The sequence below is a fragment of the Lepisma saccharinum genome, chromosome 22, assembly GCF_977018435.1.
Source record: "Lepisma saccharinum chromosome 22, izLepSacc3.1, whole genome shotgun sequence".
Lineage (NCBI taxonomy): Eukaryota > Metazoa > Arthropoda > Insecta > Zygentoma > Lepismatidae > Lepisma > Lepisma saccharinum.
The window spans coordinates 17461286-17480847 of record NC_139250.1 but is presented as its reverse complement, the minus strand read 5'-3'; the positions used below and the strand labels follow the sequence as shown (position 1 = coordinate 17480847).

The window sequence follows — 19562 nt, the reverse complement described above, 5'->3', positions numbered from 1 at the left end:
TTTATTTGAAAATAAACGAGTTAAATGTGTTTCCGGCATATCTAACTGGTACCAAAACACCAAATCAATCAATCATTTATAACACACAATATAATGTTATTGTATCCCGATTAACCTTACTGTGCATAAAGTGGACTTAAAACACCAAATCAATCAATAATTTATATACACATAATATAATGTTATTGTAGTGTATATTTTCCTTGGTTTACTATTTCTTGAAATGCATTGAATGTTACCATGCCAATCGGGAACAGGGAGGCAAATGTCATTCCCCTGTGGATCAATCTCACCCCTGAGCAAATGTTGATCTGAATTACATATATAATATATATTGCCAATTTTTCCATCCATTATACTTCATCCTCATAAGCTAGATTTTCGCTTTTCTTGAGTGCATAGGAGGCAAACAAAAATATGTATTTTGGCAGACTAATTTTAGGTAACTTTAAAGGAATATATACTTCCGATAAATAGGTAAAAGGTAAAGGTACCCCTGTTCTAGTTCCTCTTATGTTCTCCAATGGTATACATTGATCAATTAGAAGATTTTCCCTGAGATTCGTATTTTGATCAAATTCCCAGACTTCAAGGTTTTCCAACTGTGTGGGAACCTTGAAACGGGTTTTCATGGAAGGTATATACGCATTGAATTTCCTGCTGTGATAGTAAATTATAATTTATTATACGCTATCTAATAGCCTTTTTTCTCAGTATGAATAACATTTGGATTCATCTATCATAATATGAAAAGAGTTAACTTACCTCCATCATTTGTAAACAACAGTTTCTCTTGATCTACATTATAATGTTGTGTTCTTCAGACAAATGTGTCCGTAGTAGTGAAATAAAATTAAATGTATTTAGACAATTTCGTTCGAGACATGGCACAGGTTTACTTTTTCTTTATTCCACATGTACAATACTTATATGTTTTTCATAATTTGTTTTCCTTATAACTTTCCCACAAATATAGCTAAAATTCCCGCCCGCAGCAGACGATACGTGTGTGACGTTAGCCGCTTGTCCTTCTTCTTCTGTACTTACTAAATGTCCCTTATGAAGCATCAGAGCCATTTTCAGCCGAAATTTCAGATCGTAAATATAATCAAACAATGTTTACACTAACTACATGTACATTGTAAATATATTCATTTTATGATGACGTTTCAATTTGATTTGATGCAATTCAATATCGAAAGTTGTACCTCTTCACGTTGCAAAGCTGGACAATTCGTGATATCCGGCCGATAAAATTATCGTATCCGTATCGTCAATTATTTCCAGCTACCTTTACTGCTGTGTATTAAATTAACTCGGTAATTTAACAGATTCGTTTTGTCAGCTTTCATAGTTATCATTCACGGTGAAAGTTTTCCAACACGTTGAAGTCTATGGTTTGGTCTATCATTGGGTTAATTCACAATGAATATACTTCCAAAAAAGAGGTAATTTTCTGTATTATTGATCTAAGCAGTCTTCGCAAAAATTACGTATTTTTTAAATTTTTTTTAATGACTATCATTACCATGAAAACTTCAAACTTCGTCACTATTAGAGATCTGCTTGAACGTGTATCAGTCCATAACATTTTGTCTTTCGGATGTAGTTTCCGAGATGCCAATAACCAAAACAATCTCCGCGTCGGAGTACTGTTCCAGCTTGCTAGTGTGTATCTACGAGAAAGTCACCTAGGTTATTAGGTATATTGAGCGCTCGACTCAATTATCTCTGTACAGAAGGTTCCATGTTCGAGTCCCAGCCTGGTTCCTGCTTTGCGAGTGTCCCTTCATCAATTTTATGTAATCATTTTCATCTTTGTCACCGATCAGCTAGAGAGAGAGAGACGAACCATTGACGTTAGTTTAGTTTCGGTTAGGTTAGGCAAACATAGTTAAAATTTCGTGTTGTGGTACTATCAGGATCTAGAAATTGCAAAATAATTGTGAACCATTGATGTGTGGTTAGGTTAGGCAAACATAGTTAAAATTTGATGTCTTGTTGTGAAACAAAAAAATTCGCGAAAATCGACGGTTTCCATGCTGAAAACTAACGCCTTATTTTGCAATTTCTAGACGTTTCCGACAACTTTTAACTTCAGATTCGTGATTAGGAGGCCTCAATTAGTGAGAGTGCCAAATATGAAGAAAATCTGAGAGGGGTTCGATCATCTTCAGTCGTTCCGAAACTACATACGGAAATGAGTTTCTCTAAGGTTTCCAATGTTCGTCGAGGCATTTTCTTTCATCATGGAATCTCTCTGACCGGGAAATCATGTATTTTCCAAGAGCAATATCTCTCCAATGCACAAGTGCCATTGCTTTCGCTACATGAACCGGATGCTGCATACGTTTGATGTCGTACCCCCCTGTCAGTGTTTAAAACCTTTTTTTTTTTTAACTATGCTTGCCTAACCTAACCTTATCGGAAATGGTTTGTGGGGCTATCAGTCAGCTACCCATGCATAATGTACAATTTGCACACGTGACTAACACGATAGTAGGTATTTTTCGGTGAAGAAGGTTGGAAACACTGCATACCTACAGCACTAGTCAACCTCTGCCCGCCAGATTGTGTGTTACGGAAGTGAAAAAAGGAATAACAAAAACTACTCTCTATGTGAAAAATTGTGTTTCTTTTCATGTAAAAAGCATAATGGCACCTTGAACTATGTTCCGCAATACACAATTGGGTAAGTACAAACCATGCAAAACACAAAATATCCAATTTTCATGTGTCTCCGATGTAACGAACTGTTAACACTTTTTCTGAGGCAAAACTCTTATACCTATGTTAATTAAAGAGCAGCCTTTGAAGTGGAAGTTGACGGAGGTGTTCCCAAGGCTGATAAGGGTTTCGAATGTTTAATGATTTTTGCAAGTGTTATAGGGAAGGTAGGAAGTCTTGCAGAATGCTGAAGTTTCTTGTCAAAGTAAATTCGAAGCTTCGAGAAAGTAGTTACTGCAATTTGCAGAGCATTGGCAACTCATGGATTTGGGGGGGGGGGGTGTAGGAAGAAGTTATGGTAAACCGAGGAAGGTTTGAAAAATTCGTTCAGTTACAGTCACACTAGGGTTACCAGACGTCCGGATTTTTCCGGACATGTCCTACATTTCAGCCTTATGTCCGTCGTCCGGGAGGAATTCGAAAAATATCATAAATGTCCTACATTTTGAGCATCACATAATGTTAATTAGGAAAATACGTAACAGAAAAAAGTCATGCAAAGTCTATGGACTGCGCTTCCAAACTCAATAGTGAAATTTATTTTGATTCAGTCATTGCACAAAAAGAATAAAGTTTGTCCTGCTAGAAAACAAACGGGAAAACGGAAGCAATTAATGAACAAAGTCTTGGGACCACTTTCTGATAACGTCACTGTTCAATGCCTGAGCAGAATTTCTTGCCTTAGGGTTTATACTGATGGAACAAGGTGTTTCTCATTCTTATTCAATATAATTTGATTGTAAATCAGGGGTATAGAGAACAAAGGGTACTAGTTTACTATCCTTCGGACAGATTTCTTCATTTCTGCAGAAGAAACTACTTACCGTAATAAGTTCCTGTAGTATTGTCTAACATCTGGAAGGTGTTTTGTGTGATGTGGGAATGTTTCATAGCGGAAATTCAACCATTGACGCATAGCCCCACGAACCATTCATACATAGCCCCACGAACCATTTCCGGTAAGGTTAGGTTAGGTAGGGTCACAATAGTTAAAAATTGGTTTCGAAAAAAATATGCGTAGCCCCACACACCATTCTTGCATAGCCCCACGAACCATTGACACATAGCCCCACAAACCATTTGCGGAAACGTACGTTCTTCAGTTACAAAAACACTTTTTTTAAAAAAAAAATGATCAAAAAAACGTGAATACACGTTAAAAAATGATCCGCGAAGCAGATAGGTAAGTACAAATGTCAAAAATTGACAAAACTCAGAAGTTATAGGTGTCCGAAGGATAGTAAACATTTACCGAACAAAGTTATTCAGGGTGTCTGCCAGTCAAGAAAGTCATGGAAGTCAAGAAAAAGTAAAAATCAACAAGTAGGTCAAGAAGTCACTAAAAAGGCAATAAATTATTCTTGTGGTCAAGAATTTTTGCTATTGATTGGTTGATTTAGTTTATTTTACTTCACTTTTTTCTGTCCCATTGGCTAATCGCGAAGATGAGGATGAATGATGGTAAGATAAGATGGATAAATGGATAGTCATAAACATATAGGGACAACGGACACAAACCCCACATAAGATTAGACTGGCTGTGAGTCCAGATGCCAAAGCCTCGCTTGTCTGCCAAACACAGTTCAGGATGCATTAATACGAAATAGCAGATGTAATTCTCTTCTTAAATTCAGCTTCAGTTTTCATCTTAACTGGCCCTTTGGTAGGGATTTTCATTAAATAAATATTTATTTTCTTAATTACTAATTTCCAACTTTACCTAAGTAGGATCTAGAAAAGTCCAGAAAAAGTCAATATTTCTGGATGTATTATTTTGGTAGACACCCTGTTATTGAACTGAAAACTACCCAAGATGAGACCATTTTAAATTACAGTAGCTGAATATTTGTTTGCCATTACAGGTCATAATTCAAATGTTGAGAGAGTACTTTCATTACCATCAGCACAACAGACTCAGGAGAGAATTATTTTTTCATAAAGTCTGTAAAATGTTTTGTATTGGTCCCTATAATTTCAGCGAGTTTGACTGTGCACTCTAACATCAATATATAGTTTGACAAAACGTGAAATTTTGATAAAAATTGTCTCCTCTTAGAAGTACCACTTAAATCAAGTAGTAAGAGGTGCAAGTTTTGAAATTTTGCATTTAAACATTAATTGGGAAATATTATTTTTAAAACTGAAAAGTGTCATTTTTCAACTACTTCCTAACGTGTTCTATAGAAATATGTATTATTTATTGAGAATGTGTTGCATCCTACATTTGGTAACCCTAAGTCACACGTATTGCCTGTACTATCCATTGCATTTAGAATATTAGCTGCAGGCCCATGTTCAATACAGGGCAAGGGGGCCCTTACTTCCCTTGAACTATGAAATATTTAAATGTGAACCCAGAAAAATTATGAAAATAGCATCTGACGATATTTTAGATTATTAAAATTTCAGTATCCGCCAAACGTCTGAAATTCCTTTATTTTCTTCTTTTTCATTGGTACTTACGTTTTCTGCATTCCTAAGGATTCTTGAAAGTTTTTTTAGTTTTTTTTCACGACAATAATTTCAATTTTTCACATATCAAGTAATTATTGTTCGTTTGTTTTTGGGTTGAGTTACACACAATATGGTGGGCAAATCTTGACTAGCGTTGTCTATGATCAGTGGGTGTGCAGTGTTTCCAACCTTCTTCGCCGAAAAATACGTACTTTCGTGTTACTGATTTTGTATTTTTTCTGGGTTCGAAAACCCCACGAACCATGCACGTAACCCCACAAACCATGCATGGCAAGGTTAGGTTAGGCAAACAGTTAAAATTGTCATGTTCTTGCAATACAACGACGTGGTTGGAAACTCCAACCGGGGGTTAGGTCATTGAATGCATGCAACATCTGGTTCACGTAGTGGAAGGACATAGACGCAACAGCTTTCGTGCATTGGAGAGACATTATTCTTCAAAAATACATGATTTACCAGCGAAATAAATTAAGAGATGGGAAAAAACACTTCCATGACCTTTCAAAAGTGTACGGAAAGTCAGTTCGATAAGTACTTTCTCCTGTAAAATTGAAGAAATACGTTTTGCGGATATCAAAATTTTACCGTAAAAGCTTGTCACTGCTTTTATTTGAAACCTCCGCTGGTGAAGTAGAAATAATATTTGGACATAATTTTATTTTCATTTCCTGAAAACATATTCTTTTGAATTAGATTTCCATCTCCCAGAGACTCACGTTTGCAGATTATGCTAGATTTTACCATTATGCCAAAAGCAGGGTGCTAGGTGCCAACAAAGATCAAACTGTGCTAGGTTTAATACCATTTTTCTGGGGTTAGCATCACTGATTGAGGATAAACTCAATGCTTCCTCACTGGTTATTTTAAAAACACAACCTTCCCACCTCCCTGCCCTTAAACCTTCCACTCCTAACCCATTTGTTTGTAGTGCTACCAGCGAGGTTCGTCAGGCAGAGCAGCAAAGTGTGTGTGTCCATCGTCTTTGGGCTGTGGCTGGAGTGAGCGACAACAGTCAACTCTTGACAGTAGTTAACCTAGTCAATTGTATGTACATTGCGCTCGTAATTTTAAACGTGCATTAGCATTAAACTCCTAAAAGGTAGAGAACTGGAAGCAAGTATAAATGAACTGTAGGAAGTTCCTTACTTCCTACATGGAGGCATCGCAGCCCCTGTTGCATAGAGTACTGTTTACTGGAGAAAAAATAATAAAGTTGCTTGCATTAAAAAATGCAAGCATCTACGATTCCCAGGGAGCATTCTTCATTTACTGTCATTTTTGACAGAGACTACTGCTGTCTATTCATGCAAGGTACAAAGGGGTATCATGCTTGAAACTAAATATCGTGTCAGCTTAAGATTTGGCATTGTACTGTTTAGAAATTTTAGAGAAATATTCAGACTCGAAAATGGCTCTCTGGCAACACTGCCATTACTCTACCAAATGAACTATGCTTTGCCAGATTTTTCACTCACTGTTTTACCCGTGTAGAATTCTCTGCCAGAGACCTGGGTTCGAGTCCTGGTGGAGCCTGCATTTTTCACTAAAATTTCTACATGTGTCAGCTGTTTAAAGCAATCAGGGATGATATTGTAATGTAAACCTGACCCACCTAACCTAACTATGAAATCATTCGGGGATGTTATTTCAATATTAAGTAAGTTTCCAGACATGAAAGTAAGTATTTCTGAAGTCATCAATATTTTCGCAAGGTAAGAGAAGCAAGAGAATAGCTCATCATGTGTTCAACAGTTCCGAAGCAGAAAAACCCTTTCACACACTACACACATGATGTAGATGGCAACACCAGTCTGTATCCAAGATGACAGTAAATGAATGGCTTTCTGCAAGATATGTGCATATAGGACTATACAAAGGGGGGAAATTATTCTGCAGCAAACAAGCAGTGAGGAATAACTAAGTAGAGTGAAAAGTTTTGAGCCTTACATGGAAGGGGTGTTTGAGCTAGTTTCTCATTATGATTTCTGTACATAATCTCTACTATAATCACCCCCCCCCCCCCTGATCAATGCACTTATGCATTCTGTGTTGCTGTGAGCCTCCCAGATGGCGCAGTGGTAGTGTCGTCGCCTTGTAATCAAGGTGTCCCGGGTTTGATACCTGGTAGAGGCACAAGTGGTTCGGAACCAAATTTAAACTGTAGGTCCAGTCCCAATTAGCGTTACTGTGCATAAAGCGGACTTAAAACACCAACTCAACAATTTGTATGCATCATCTGGTAAAATGAGTCTAACACCACTGAATGACCGCCTACATTTGTGTGAAAGTGACGTCCTCGAAGAGAATTCTTCATAGCAGGGAAAAGATGGGGAAGTGCGGTGAAGCCACACTCGACCAAAGCAGCCTGCGCAGCGAGGCCTTTCAGACAGAGATACTGAATCACGGCCCTGTCAGTCACTCTCTTCTCTCACACTTCATTCATTTTTAAACCTGACAAAAAAGTAGAAGAAAATATGTGAATTTCATAAAAGTTCACACAGTGTGTTCTAAAACTCAAACCTTACATCCTCCAAAATTTTAACTAGCTAGCGTCACTCCTTCCATGTGGGACTCAAAACTTTTCACTCTCCCCTCGTATATACACTAAAAAGGCCACAATATGCGTTAGAAAACAGCCAAAAGATGCACTAAAATTTTTTTAGAAATTATGCCATCTATATTTCACCCCGAAAATCAATACAAACGTGACCATCTGGTAGTGGCATATTCTGAAAATTTGACCTGGCTTACAGCAACAATTTTTATGTATTGTACATATTTATTATATATTAATTAGATATAATTGAAATAAGAACACCAATGCAGGCTTGCAAGTGAAAACGGAAATACGACAACTTCTAATTTTGCAGTACTTTCTATATACGTGGACAAAGGTGTTTTACCTGCAGTATGATCCCAAAGTTGGATGTACACTCATCAGCAATAAAAATGAGACACCTAGATACCTGAAATGCTCGCTTTCCTGCAAGGCGTTGTGTGTGTTTCTCAACTCTATAGTGATAACTAGACCTTGGATTTTAGGTTTACAACCTATTTTTTTTTTTCCTTTAAAGGTATGTAAGAAATAATTTATGTCAGCATTTCGTAAAAAATGCAAGAACTGTTGAAGTTTTATAGTGCCTAAAAAAACTATTTTTCTTGTTAGAACCTATTTTAGTTGTATGTGCCTAAATCAAGCCCTTTATTAGGTTTTTATATATCTTTAAAGGTTTGACAGGATATCTATGTCACACAGTCATATTTGCTTTGTTTGATCACAAAAAATTCAATGACGAAACTTACATACTCTGTCGATTTCCCTTCCTTCAAGCAGAATGTCTGGTTCCATTGTTACCTGTACAATCCAATGGGGTCTGATCTGTGTTGTCTTGCTCACTTTCGCGTCACTTCGGTGCTTTGTGGCATTCGCGCCTTGCAAACTAACATTTCAGCATTGAAGTTTGCACCACTGACTATGTTTTTGTAGAAAGATTATTTTCAGCATGTAAGATGATCCTCGCGGACAAAATTGCGGAGTTTGACTGTGGATAACATGAAAATAGATTTTTGCCTAACTATACGTCGAAGAGTGGATTTTAATAGCAAATTTCCAATGGTAAGTTCTGCCATCGCCGTAAGGTTAGGCAAGACACAGAACGTTATGCAAGATAGTGCACATTTCAGGATATAGGTGTCCCATTATCATTACCGTTGACTATACCTAATCAGAATTTTTCAGGAATTTTGAACTATTTTAAGTTTTTTTAACCTACTTCATGAGTTTTTTTAGCCTAACTTAAAATTTTTAGGATTTTTTAGAACCTATTTTAGGATTTTTAGAACCTATTTTGGGATTTTTAGAGCCTATTTTAGGATTTTTAGAGCCTATTTTAGGATTTTTAGAACCTATTTTGGGATTTTTAGAACCTATTTTGGGATTTTTTAGAGCCTATTTTAGGATTTTTAGAGCCTTTTTTCGGATTTTTAGAACCTATTTTAGGATTTTTAGAACCAATTTTGGGATTTTTAGAACCTATTTTGGGATTTTTAGAGCCTATTTTAGGAACCTAAAATCACACTTTTTAGAACCTAAAAATCCGAGGTCTAATGATGAGTGAATTGTAATTGCAAATTTTCAATGGTAAGTTCTGCCATTGTCGTAAAACTAGCAACACACATAAGTGAGTATTGCAGGATCCAGGTGTCCCTTTTTTTTTTTGCTGGTGACTGTACATAATTGCCCCGCACTTAAAGGTGGAAGCATAGATTTCATTGCTGCTGCTGTTATTACTGGTGGCAAAGTAATGTCATAAATTACCATCATCTTTGTTAAAATCTTTCTCTTCTTCCAGGTGGCATGTTCGCACAAAAGAGAACATTGCTCGTGTTCGAAGAGATGAAGCACAAGCTGCTGAAGAGGAGAAGGAGAGAGAAAGAAGAACCCTCTTGGCTGTAAGTAAGACTTTTTGTGTAGAGCTAGCACATTTAGTTTGTGTTCAAAACTTGTAATGATAAAAGGCTTTGGTATACTTACAAGTGTGCATAAATGGGAAGAATCTTGAATGATTTATAGTTCCATATGTTTTGTATGAAAAAACAAACAAGTGTACAGAACAACACAAACTTAAGGATGTCTATCAATTAGTTTAGAGTAGTTTGATCCATTTATACTAGTTTTTTACTCTTTAAGTGTTAAGCAGGGTGCAAAATCTTTGGGGGGTTTGTTATAACAACTAAGATGATAAACTAATTTTGACTTCTAATATTCTTTACTAAGAATAATCTCTCTCTTATCTATCTTTTTCAAGAGACCATTAACAGATCTACACCAATAACAGTAAAACAAGAATGCAATACAAATATGAGTGTGAAATCGAATTGCTTTATATACATAAAAAGAAAACTCGTTCATAATAAAACCATTTCAACTATTTGTAAATAATTGACATTTTTAGACAGTGGGTAAAGCAATTAATTTGTACTTTAAAGTATCTGATATGTAAATGAATTCCTTTACATATGTATATATATATAAAGGGAAAGGAAAGAGGGAGGCAAGGGCTAAATAAAAAGTGAAAGAGGAAACACTCACCAGACACAGGAAAACTTGAAATTTTTGCGGCGGCTAGCCGCATCTTCGTTATATATAACATGAATGTGCCTTGGCACGGTGCTATATACTGGAGGAACTTTACCTTTTACAGTGGAACCTCGATTTTACATTTTTCAGGGGACCAAGCTGGATAAAATTAAAATGCAGGAAAATTTTATAACATTTTCCTTTGTTTGGACCATCAAGAGTGAATGTATAATGTGGGAAAATGTAAAATTGAGGAACATAAAATCTGGTTTTCACTGTATATTTAAATATTTAGTCATTTACTTCTACATAGTAACATAATACATATGTATATCATAATAATTTGCATACACACATACATTACATAGAGATCTTCCTTCCCCCACCAGACTTCAATGATTTTGCACCCTGATGTTAAGTCAACTAAAACCTATAGATCTTTTTTGTTTTGTTTCTCAGGAACAAGAAGCACGAACTGATCTTCTAAGAAAGAAAGCCCGAGAGAGGATGGGTCAGGTGTCTCCACCAGCACAGACAGAAAAGCAACAACATGTAAACTTCTTCAGTGAAATTGAGGAAGGGCTGAAAGTAATGACTGGAATTAATGAAGATCATGAAAAAGAGAAGAAAGAAGAGAAAGAGAAATATGAGAAAAGCATTGGTTATTTGACGTACCTTGGACAGAACTCGGTCGAAGCAACAGGGAACGTTCCGTGGTACGATAAAGTTCCAGATCGTGCAAAAGTTAACGAGGAAGATGTTAAAGAAAGTAAAGCTAGTTTGAAAACCAAATCTTTGACTGATCCTTTGAATGTTTTTAAACGTTACGTGGGAGAAAGTGTTTACAAAAGCGAAAAAAGTGAAACACAAGTGAAATTGGAAGAACACGAGAAAGAATCCACGAGTAAAGACAATTTGATGAGAGGAAAGAAGCGCAAAAGGAGTAAAGCAAAGAAACATAAACATAAGCATAGAAAACATAAACACAAGAAATCAAGGAAGCATGCATCACCTAGTTCATCTGATAATAGTGACAGTGACGGTGAGGGTGATGGTGATAGTGACAGTGATTATCATGAGGAGAAAAAGAGTCCGGTTTCTATTGAACAGCTCCGTGCTGAAAGACTTAAAAGAGAACATGAAGAGAGGTTGAAAGCAGAAGTATTATTGGCAAAATTGAGGGGTGATCCAATAGAGTCTAAAAATGAAGAACCTCCTGCAGTTGTTCAAAAGTATAACTCTCAATTCAATCCACATCTTGCACGTCAAAACTTTTCTACGTAAATGTGGTTTGTTGTTGAAATCTTACATTACTCATGAGTTGACTGTTTTTCAATGTTTGTGTGTGTGTGTGTGTATATGTATATAAATATATTCATGTTTATATTGTGGTTATTTATGTATTTCAATAAAATTATTTTAACATTTTTTAAGAACGTTTAACCTATTTGATTGAATAATTTGCAGTGGAATATTCACAAAAAGTATCCAGTACTATCTGAAGCAAGAGATTAGCCATGTCTAGTTGGCTGCACTTTTTGACACTCTGTGCAGTGCAGGTGTCAAAGTGGTGCAAGGAAATTATGTTCAACCAACTAGACGGAAAGTGATGTTCAAGTTCAGAAGATTCAACAAATGCCTGTCTGCTGCTTTAAACGGTCATTTGATTAGTTAGCATGCACCATGTGACCATACACCACACATACACCAGTCCGGAAGGTGGTGCAGACACCAAATACACTACTGGACTCCAAATCAACGAACTAGACGACACGGTGTTGCACCGTGCAACCAACTAGACGCTTCGGTGCAAAGAGAGTCAAAGCGAGTGAAAAAGTGCAGCCAACTACTTGGGGCTATTGGGCTACACTTGCTATCGACTGGGTTTGGCACTTGCTATAATTCTTCCAAACACATCAAAATACTGAATTACTAAAGAAAAAAAAGATGTCCAAATACTAAACCCAATCCCTACTTCTAGTGAACATGTAACATTGAAAAACAATATGTACTGGTTGATTTAATACATTTTATTTCTTTTTGTGTATATAGAAAATAAATCACTTTGTAACATGATTCTTTTGTGTCACATTTTTACCCGAGTTAATGAATGGAACAGATGGACAAATGCAATGACATACATATCTTGCCCAAGTTTCAAAACCTGAAACTTCTCGCATCCTTCACACAGATTTAGAATGTTTTTAAAAGTTTAGAAAAATGGATACAAAATGTGACAGAATGCAATTTTGATTTCTTCTGTAAAACTTGAGGGTGGGAGCTATATGCTCATGTAAGGTGTATATTAATTTCAGTTCTGTCAAAATGCAATTGAATATCAAAGAAGAATCTGGTGTATTGTAGAGCATATATTTCTTCTCTTGCAGCAGGTGCAAGCATCTTTTTATGTTTATTATTAAGTGACCTTACAATTGGACACATACAGGAGATATACTATGAAGAAATTTCAGACTCGAACCTGGGTCTCTGACGTACTGTACCATTGTTCTATCAGCTGAGCTTCTGAACTAGCACTTGGAGAGACATTTCCACACAAGTAAAGCATGGACAACGGAAAATCATGCAAAGCCAGGGCTGGCTCGGTAACTCAGTTGGTAGAGAATACCATGATATGGCAGAGACCCGTGTTCAAGTCCAGATCGAGCCTGCATTTTTCGCTGAACTTTCTACATATTGTTAAGCTAGATAATAGTTACTAAAAATAACACCAAGAAATGTGTTCAAATTCTTGTGAAGAATGAAAGTGCTCATTTTTAAACTTAAGATTTGCACTATGCAATGCCACATTTTGGCATTTCTAGTCTGATGTTATTTTCTTTCACTTTTCTCCTTTCCCTATGTGCACTTTCTATGGTTCAGTTCTATTTAAGTAACATGTTCCTAGAGTAAATAAAAAACTTTATAGTTTCATAAGTGCCCAAGGGAAAATCTGGCTGCTTTTCATACACCAGACTGCATACATCTCCCCATCATTTGCTCTTCATGTTTTGTGAAGGACACTGTACCTTTTGTCCTTAATATCAATTTTCAGCATTCCTTAATTCTCACCTCACCTTTTCATCCTGAAGATCCTAACAGGAAATAAGTGAAAAGTCCATACTCCATGTGTCTGTCTACTTTGTACATTTTAATCTTTAATGGAATGCACATGAGGTTATACCGGGTTTTCGTAAATGATTGTCGGGGTTTCCTCATTGTTGTAATCGATCTGGGTGAATGGCACGGTGAACACAAATGCACGTTGTTGAGAAACAACAAGTTTTATTCCTTATTTGTTTAATAGACCTCTGTTTTCCGATTCTGCCGCTAGGCGGCGGTTTTCCAAAATGGCGGATATTACTAGTGAGAAGGCATTCTGTGTCCTTGAATATCATGCAACAAGGTCCGTTACAGTTGTGCAACGACATTTTCGTGCGCGACAATTCGATTAGAAGGTGGTATTAACAGTTCAAAGAAAAAGGTTACATTTGCAAAGGCAAATGCAGTGGTCCACCATCAGTGTCGGAACATGATGTGGAGCGATTTCGTGAAACCTATCTATGGAGCCCGAAGAAATCGATTCTTGCTGTATCCAAGGAACTAAACATTCCGAAGACAACATAATGGAGTGTTCTACGAAAAATTTTTATCATGGCCGCCTCGTTCCCCTGACCTTTCTCCTTGCGATTTTTTTCTCTGGGGATACGTAAAAGATACCGTTTACTATCCTCCATTACCCACTACCATTGAGAAACTGAAAACACGCATAATCAATTCCAACAACAGTGTTACACGTGATATGCTATCCCGAGTGTGGCAGGAAATGGACTATCGCTAAGATATCTGCAGGATATCGCAAGGCGAGCACATGGAACATTTGTGACTTTGTCAAAAAAAACTTGGTGAGTTTTCTAACATTTTGCAAAAAATTGCATGTATCTATCTTTATTAGGTAAAATACAGTGCTTGTTTGTAACCCCGACAATCATTTACGAAAACCCTGTATTTGGATCTCTGTAATGAGCAAAGCAGTTCCAAATAGGAAGTGTGTAATTGTACGTAAATGTTGTACCACAAATAAAAAATAACTAATGTCCATGCTTGCAAGGTATGTAATAGTTCCATAGAACTATGTTAGTCTGTGGGTGGATATAATATGAGTATGGTTACACTGATACCATACACAAGATGTTGTCGACCTAGAAGACCTGGAAAAGTCAGTAGGAGATGATGGCTGTGAAGCTGGCTGTCAACAGGACCAGATGGAGAAATTTTACAGATACCCTATGATCTAAAAGGAACAACAGGAATTAAGTGTAAGTTACACTGATAGTGTTGAATTTCTTGTCACTAATAACTAAATATACAAGGGATGAATGAAAAGAAATGCCTCTGAATTTAGATCTTGTCAGGAGATGGCAGCACTGACAAGCACTCGCTTATTCTTTAACAACACCAGAATGAGTCCTCCGTGAAGTAAGCTTTTTGCAAAGTAAAATTTTGCGTTGGGAAATTTTGAAATTTATTTCCACGGGAGATTATAGCTTAATACTGTGAAGGATGATAGTAGGGGAGAAATAGATTAGAACACTGGAGTGGGAAAATTCCTGCCTCATCTTTCCTAAAAATGCCACTATGCATCATTTGTGTTTAGTTCACAACTTCACCCTCAGAACTGCCATCATATTGGATTTAGCTAGCCCTTCCTCATCATCATCCTTTGCAGTTTCCTGCCTCTAACTGGGTCAAACATCTCCATTTTTTCCTGGTCTTCCACCACTCCTCTCTTTCCATGGTGTTCCAATCTTGTCCTCTTCTCCTAACACTCTCCGCTATCTGCTCTTTCCACCAACATCTTACTCTCCCCCTTGGCCTTATTCCCACTCAGGCACGTATCCAGGAATTCCTTTCGGGGGGGGGGGGGGCTGAACACCATTTTTTTAAGGGGTATAGATAGAACCTCACAATTATATGTTTAAGGTCAGTGATGGCAATTTGTTTCCAAAACCGGGAAGGGGATGGGTGCAAGGAAAGTTTACTTTCTCTTCTTAGACAAGGCTTAGGATTAAGAGGCCATAGTATGGAGGCAAAAAAAATGGGGAGCAACGATCCCCTAAATCGTCACCATTGTTTAAGGGTGTGATTTTAATCAGAACGTGAAATCGGAACATTTTTTACCACTCAGCTTCTCTGTTTCCATTAACATTGTTTGCCGGAATCATCTTAGTATGTGAATTCGTCCATTTCTTCTAATCAGGCATCAAAACATCTGTGTAGCAGGTAACCAAAGTGTTTTTATGAAGCTGTTACAGATGCACAGGATGGACAATCCACTCGACAACACGAGATTCAAACTGTGTGCTGCGAACTGGACAGACAGTTCTCGAATATTTCTCTGATTCGAGCCTGAACACCACTAATGTGTCTTGTCCTCCCATGTTTGCAGCTCTTTTAAAAGCCAAAACCCACAAAATTGTTCATATTCAGGCCTAAGCACTCGCAAGTGTCCAAAATTGTCTGTCACCGCTTCCGCAGTCTTGTCATATATTGGCACAAAACAAAGGAAGTCTTCTATAGAATACAGCTGGATCATGAAACAATTAATGCACAGTGAAAACCCTTCCGTTCCCAACACATCTAATGTTTCTTCTCCTAATATGATCAAATGCTTACTCATTTAGGTATTTCCAGTGACGTGCCCAAGGGAGGGTTGGTGGGGTCATAACCTCATTTGACACAGTATTCCTTAAAAAAAAGAACGTCAAAGACAGGAAAAGATGGCAAAATGAGGACTGACCACCAAAAAATAGTATGCATAACCCCTCTCCCTGCCGAAAATCGAGGGCACGCCACTCTTTATCTCGGACACATTTTTAAAAATCAACTCACCAGAAGCTTTTATCATTTCGTATTAGAGACTGAAGTAAAGCACCTTTAACATGATCAAATAAATCATGAACAAGTCCTTGAATTGAACGCTTAAAAGGAAATGATGTCAGAGACAATGCCATTTTTCTCATTGGATCAAAGGTTCGGTCAAAGAATTTCTATTTAGGAATGGTTCTAATTAACGCATATTTATATCCTCAGTATATTCTAGAACGTTGCGCAGATAAACGATTTATAAATATTGCCAGTAGTTCAACTCCTCTTATTCAAGAACATTCCCTCTTGTGCTTTCCAGAGTTTAAAAATTACAACGAATTGCTCTATGTGTGGGGCGATACCTTTGTTGTGCAGCTTCCAAATGCTGACAAGTCTCTACATAGTGCTCAAGTTTGCTGCGACAATACTGAAAGCTCTAGAAAAGTGTACGTGCAATATTATCAACAGGGCTATAGAACATTCTCCGTCTTGCCTTGATAAGTATTTCTCTCCTTAAATTATCGTCATATTATTCAAGAAGCCAAAATCCTAATTTTATCTAATGTAAAAATAAATATTTCCTGAAGGTGTGTGTGTGTGGGGGGGGGGGGGGGGCTCGACCCCACTGATTCCCACCTTGGATACGTGCTATTAACAATAACAGGGTTATAGAATATTCTTCGTCTTGCCTCGATAATTATTTCTTCTTAAATTATAGTCACATTATTCAAGAAGACAAGAATCTAATTTTATCTAGTGTAAACTGACAAAATTCCTTTCCTGGAGAGGGGGGCTCGAGCCATCTGATTCCCACGTTGGATATGCGCTATTAATAATAAGAGGGTTATAGAACATTCTCAGTCTTTTCTCGATAATTATTTCTCTCAAATTATCATCACATTATTCAAGAAGCCTAAATCCTAATTTTATGTAGTGTAAACAGGCCCCCTAAGCCCCCCCCCCCCCCTTGGATACGTGCCTGTTCCCACTTCTTGTGCATTGTGAGCTCTTACAGGTAGTCTTTCTGCATCCATCCTCTTCATGTGTCCGAACCCACCCATTAATGTTACAAGAATGAAGGATATGCTGCTTTTTTTTTCAACAGCCATCTTGTCCTGAAGCTTCACCACACCCACTGTCTGTCGGATCTCCTCATTCCTTATTCTATCCCTTCTAGTCTTCCCCAATATACTCCTTAAAAAATGCATCTCCACTGCCTGCATCTTTCTTTTCTCTCTCTGTCATTGTCCAAATCTCTGCTCCATACATAATTATCGGCACATAGTATGTGTTATATATTACCTTTTTGTATATCATAGGTACATCCCTGTTCCATATTAATCTTCCAACGCTTTGATATTGTCCACCATCCATTTGTAGTGCTAGCCCCTCCTCTCATCCCTAAACAGCCTGATTTCATGTTCTGAATATATGGTAGCACTAACACGCCCCCAATAGGGTTGGATTTGATTTTGGTTATTTACCTTTGATGTTCTGCCACTTTTAACCAGGGTGGATAAAAATCAAGATTTTTACTTTGAAACAAATTTTTTGATGATTTTTAAAATTATCAGATTTTTGTTATTTAAATCGTTTTTTTTAAAATAATTTTTGTAAAAAAAGAAATGCTTAAAAATTCCTTTTTTTGGCACAATGCATGTAGATACGTTTTTTATATAAGGACTTTTCCTAGTAAACGGCCCCGTAAAATATTTGAAGAGTTTGATTAAAGCAAATGTAAATATACATTTTTCTGTTTCTGGTACTGTATATATGAACCTACTATGGAAACATTTGTCGAGTTCTTAGAGCCTAATAAACACCATTAAATGATTACGAGATTAATGCACTTTCACCAAAAGTGATTCTGGTATCTACAATATCCTTACATACATTATTCTATAAATTATTTATTTAACTCTGAGTTGGTCGCGCACGGTCTCTCGTTCGGGGGGTGTTATTTTAACGTCATTATTTATCAATGATTGTTTTGTCAACTCTGTCTAGCTGAGTTTCTAACCTTCCTCTTTTACCCCACGATTTTGTTTTCAGTGTTAGTAAGATATTCGAGTGACTAGGGAAGGTTCGTTGAAGCCCCTTGCTGTGTGAGTCCATGTGCGGATATAAGCGTACATAGATTTTTAATGAAAATCCGATATGCTGTTCCATGCCCGATTAACAAAGAGTGCCTATTTATAATTTTATAGAATTTCTAGAATCTCAATTGTTGAAAAAAAAGATCTTAATAATTGAGGATTTGGCATTTTAGACCATTAATTTGGCATATTTTAAAAACCCGGTCTCTGAGACTGTGTGTGACCATCGACGTAATTTTTCTCCCACGACCCACAAAGGGTTAAAGTGATTTAAATAAGTGTTTTTTTTTTTTTTTAAATCACCTGATTTAAATCAATCCACCTTGCTTTTAGCTAATCTTGATGATGAGGATTAGTGATTATATAATGAAATATCATGAAAGAACACACTCAGAAAACACATGTCAGCGGGGATTCAATCCTAGGACTCCGGCATGACAGCATGCAGTGCAAACCACTCCTCCATGGAGGTCGACACAACCCACCCATTAATGTTACAAGAATGAAGGATATGCTGCCTTTTTTTTTTCAACAGCCAGTATATTCAGCAAACTACCAGGTTTTTAGTTGACCATCAGCTAGGATACAATAAAAGAGAAAATCTTGAAGTTGTTTTTGTTTTCAGTAAATCTTGCGCCTTGTTATTATTGCTGATATATATATTTTTTTAAAAAAAATCACATTCATCGTTTCCCAGGAGCAACATATAAACAATTCAGTGTTTTGATGAAGACACACTATATATGTAAGTAACTAATGGATGAATGTTCATTTGAAAGGAATATATTGCTTCTGGACATTTGAGAAGCTTTATTAGAGCATTAAAAAAAATGTTTGTTGCCCTTATACAATTATGCTTGTTATTTGGTTTCTATTATAAATATTTCTTTTGTAAAACTGTATTAAGAAAAATAAAATATTTCTTCAGTTTGAATTGCGACAAAACGTTAAAATACGAAGTATCTTGCAATTTTTACATCTGTCACATGGACGACGGGTGGGTGATTTCCGGTGAGAATTTTTCCAACAAAGGCTCTTGGGTTTACACATTATTGGCGGGGGTTGGATAAAAGCAACCAGATCTTGGCGCTGAACACATCACGTTCACTATGGCCGAGATTGAGAATGTGTGGGACTCTGTCTCCAAACGCCCTATGCTTTCATGGCACAGCGCATTACAAATATTAATTATTATTTTCCCTGGGTTGATGGGTATGGCATATACCAGACAATTATTGTTTGGTTCATTTTTCTTTGCTTTTCTGCCATTTTTGGTTAATCAGGAAGATGAGGATGAATGATGAAGCGACACTCACAAA

General features: G+C 36.9%; 1 protein-coding gene across 1 annotated transcript; it reads left to right on the top strand.

Annotated features, from left to right (window-relative positions):
- The first annotated feature begins 1272 nt into the window (after positions 1-1272).
- LOC146005015 (leukocyte receptor cluster member 1) lies at positions 1273-12358 on the top strand. The gene is made up of 3 exons (XM_083144141.1): positions 1273-1448; positions 9555-9654; positions 10742-12358. The coding sequence occupies exons 1-3, from the start codon at positions 1426-1428 to the stop codon at positions 11564-11566; spliced, it is 948 nt and encodes a 315-aa protein (XP_083000267.1). The 5' UTR covers positions 1273-1425; the 3' UTR covers positions 11567-12358.
- Positions 12359-19562: the final 7204 nt, after the last annotated feature.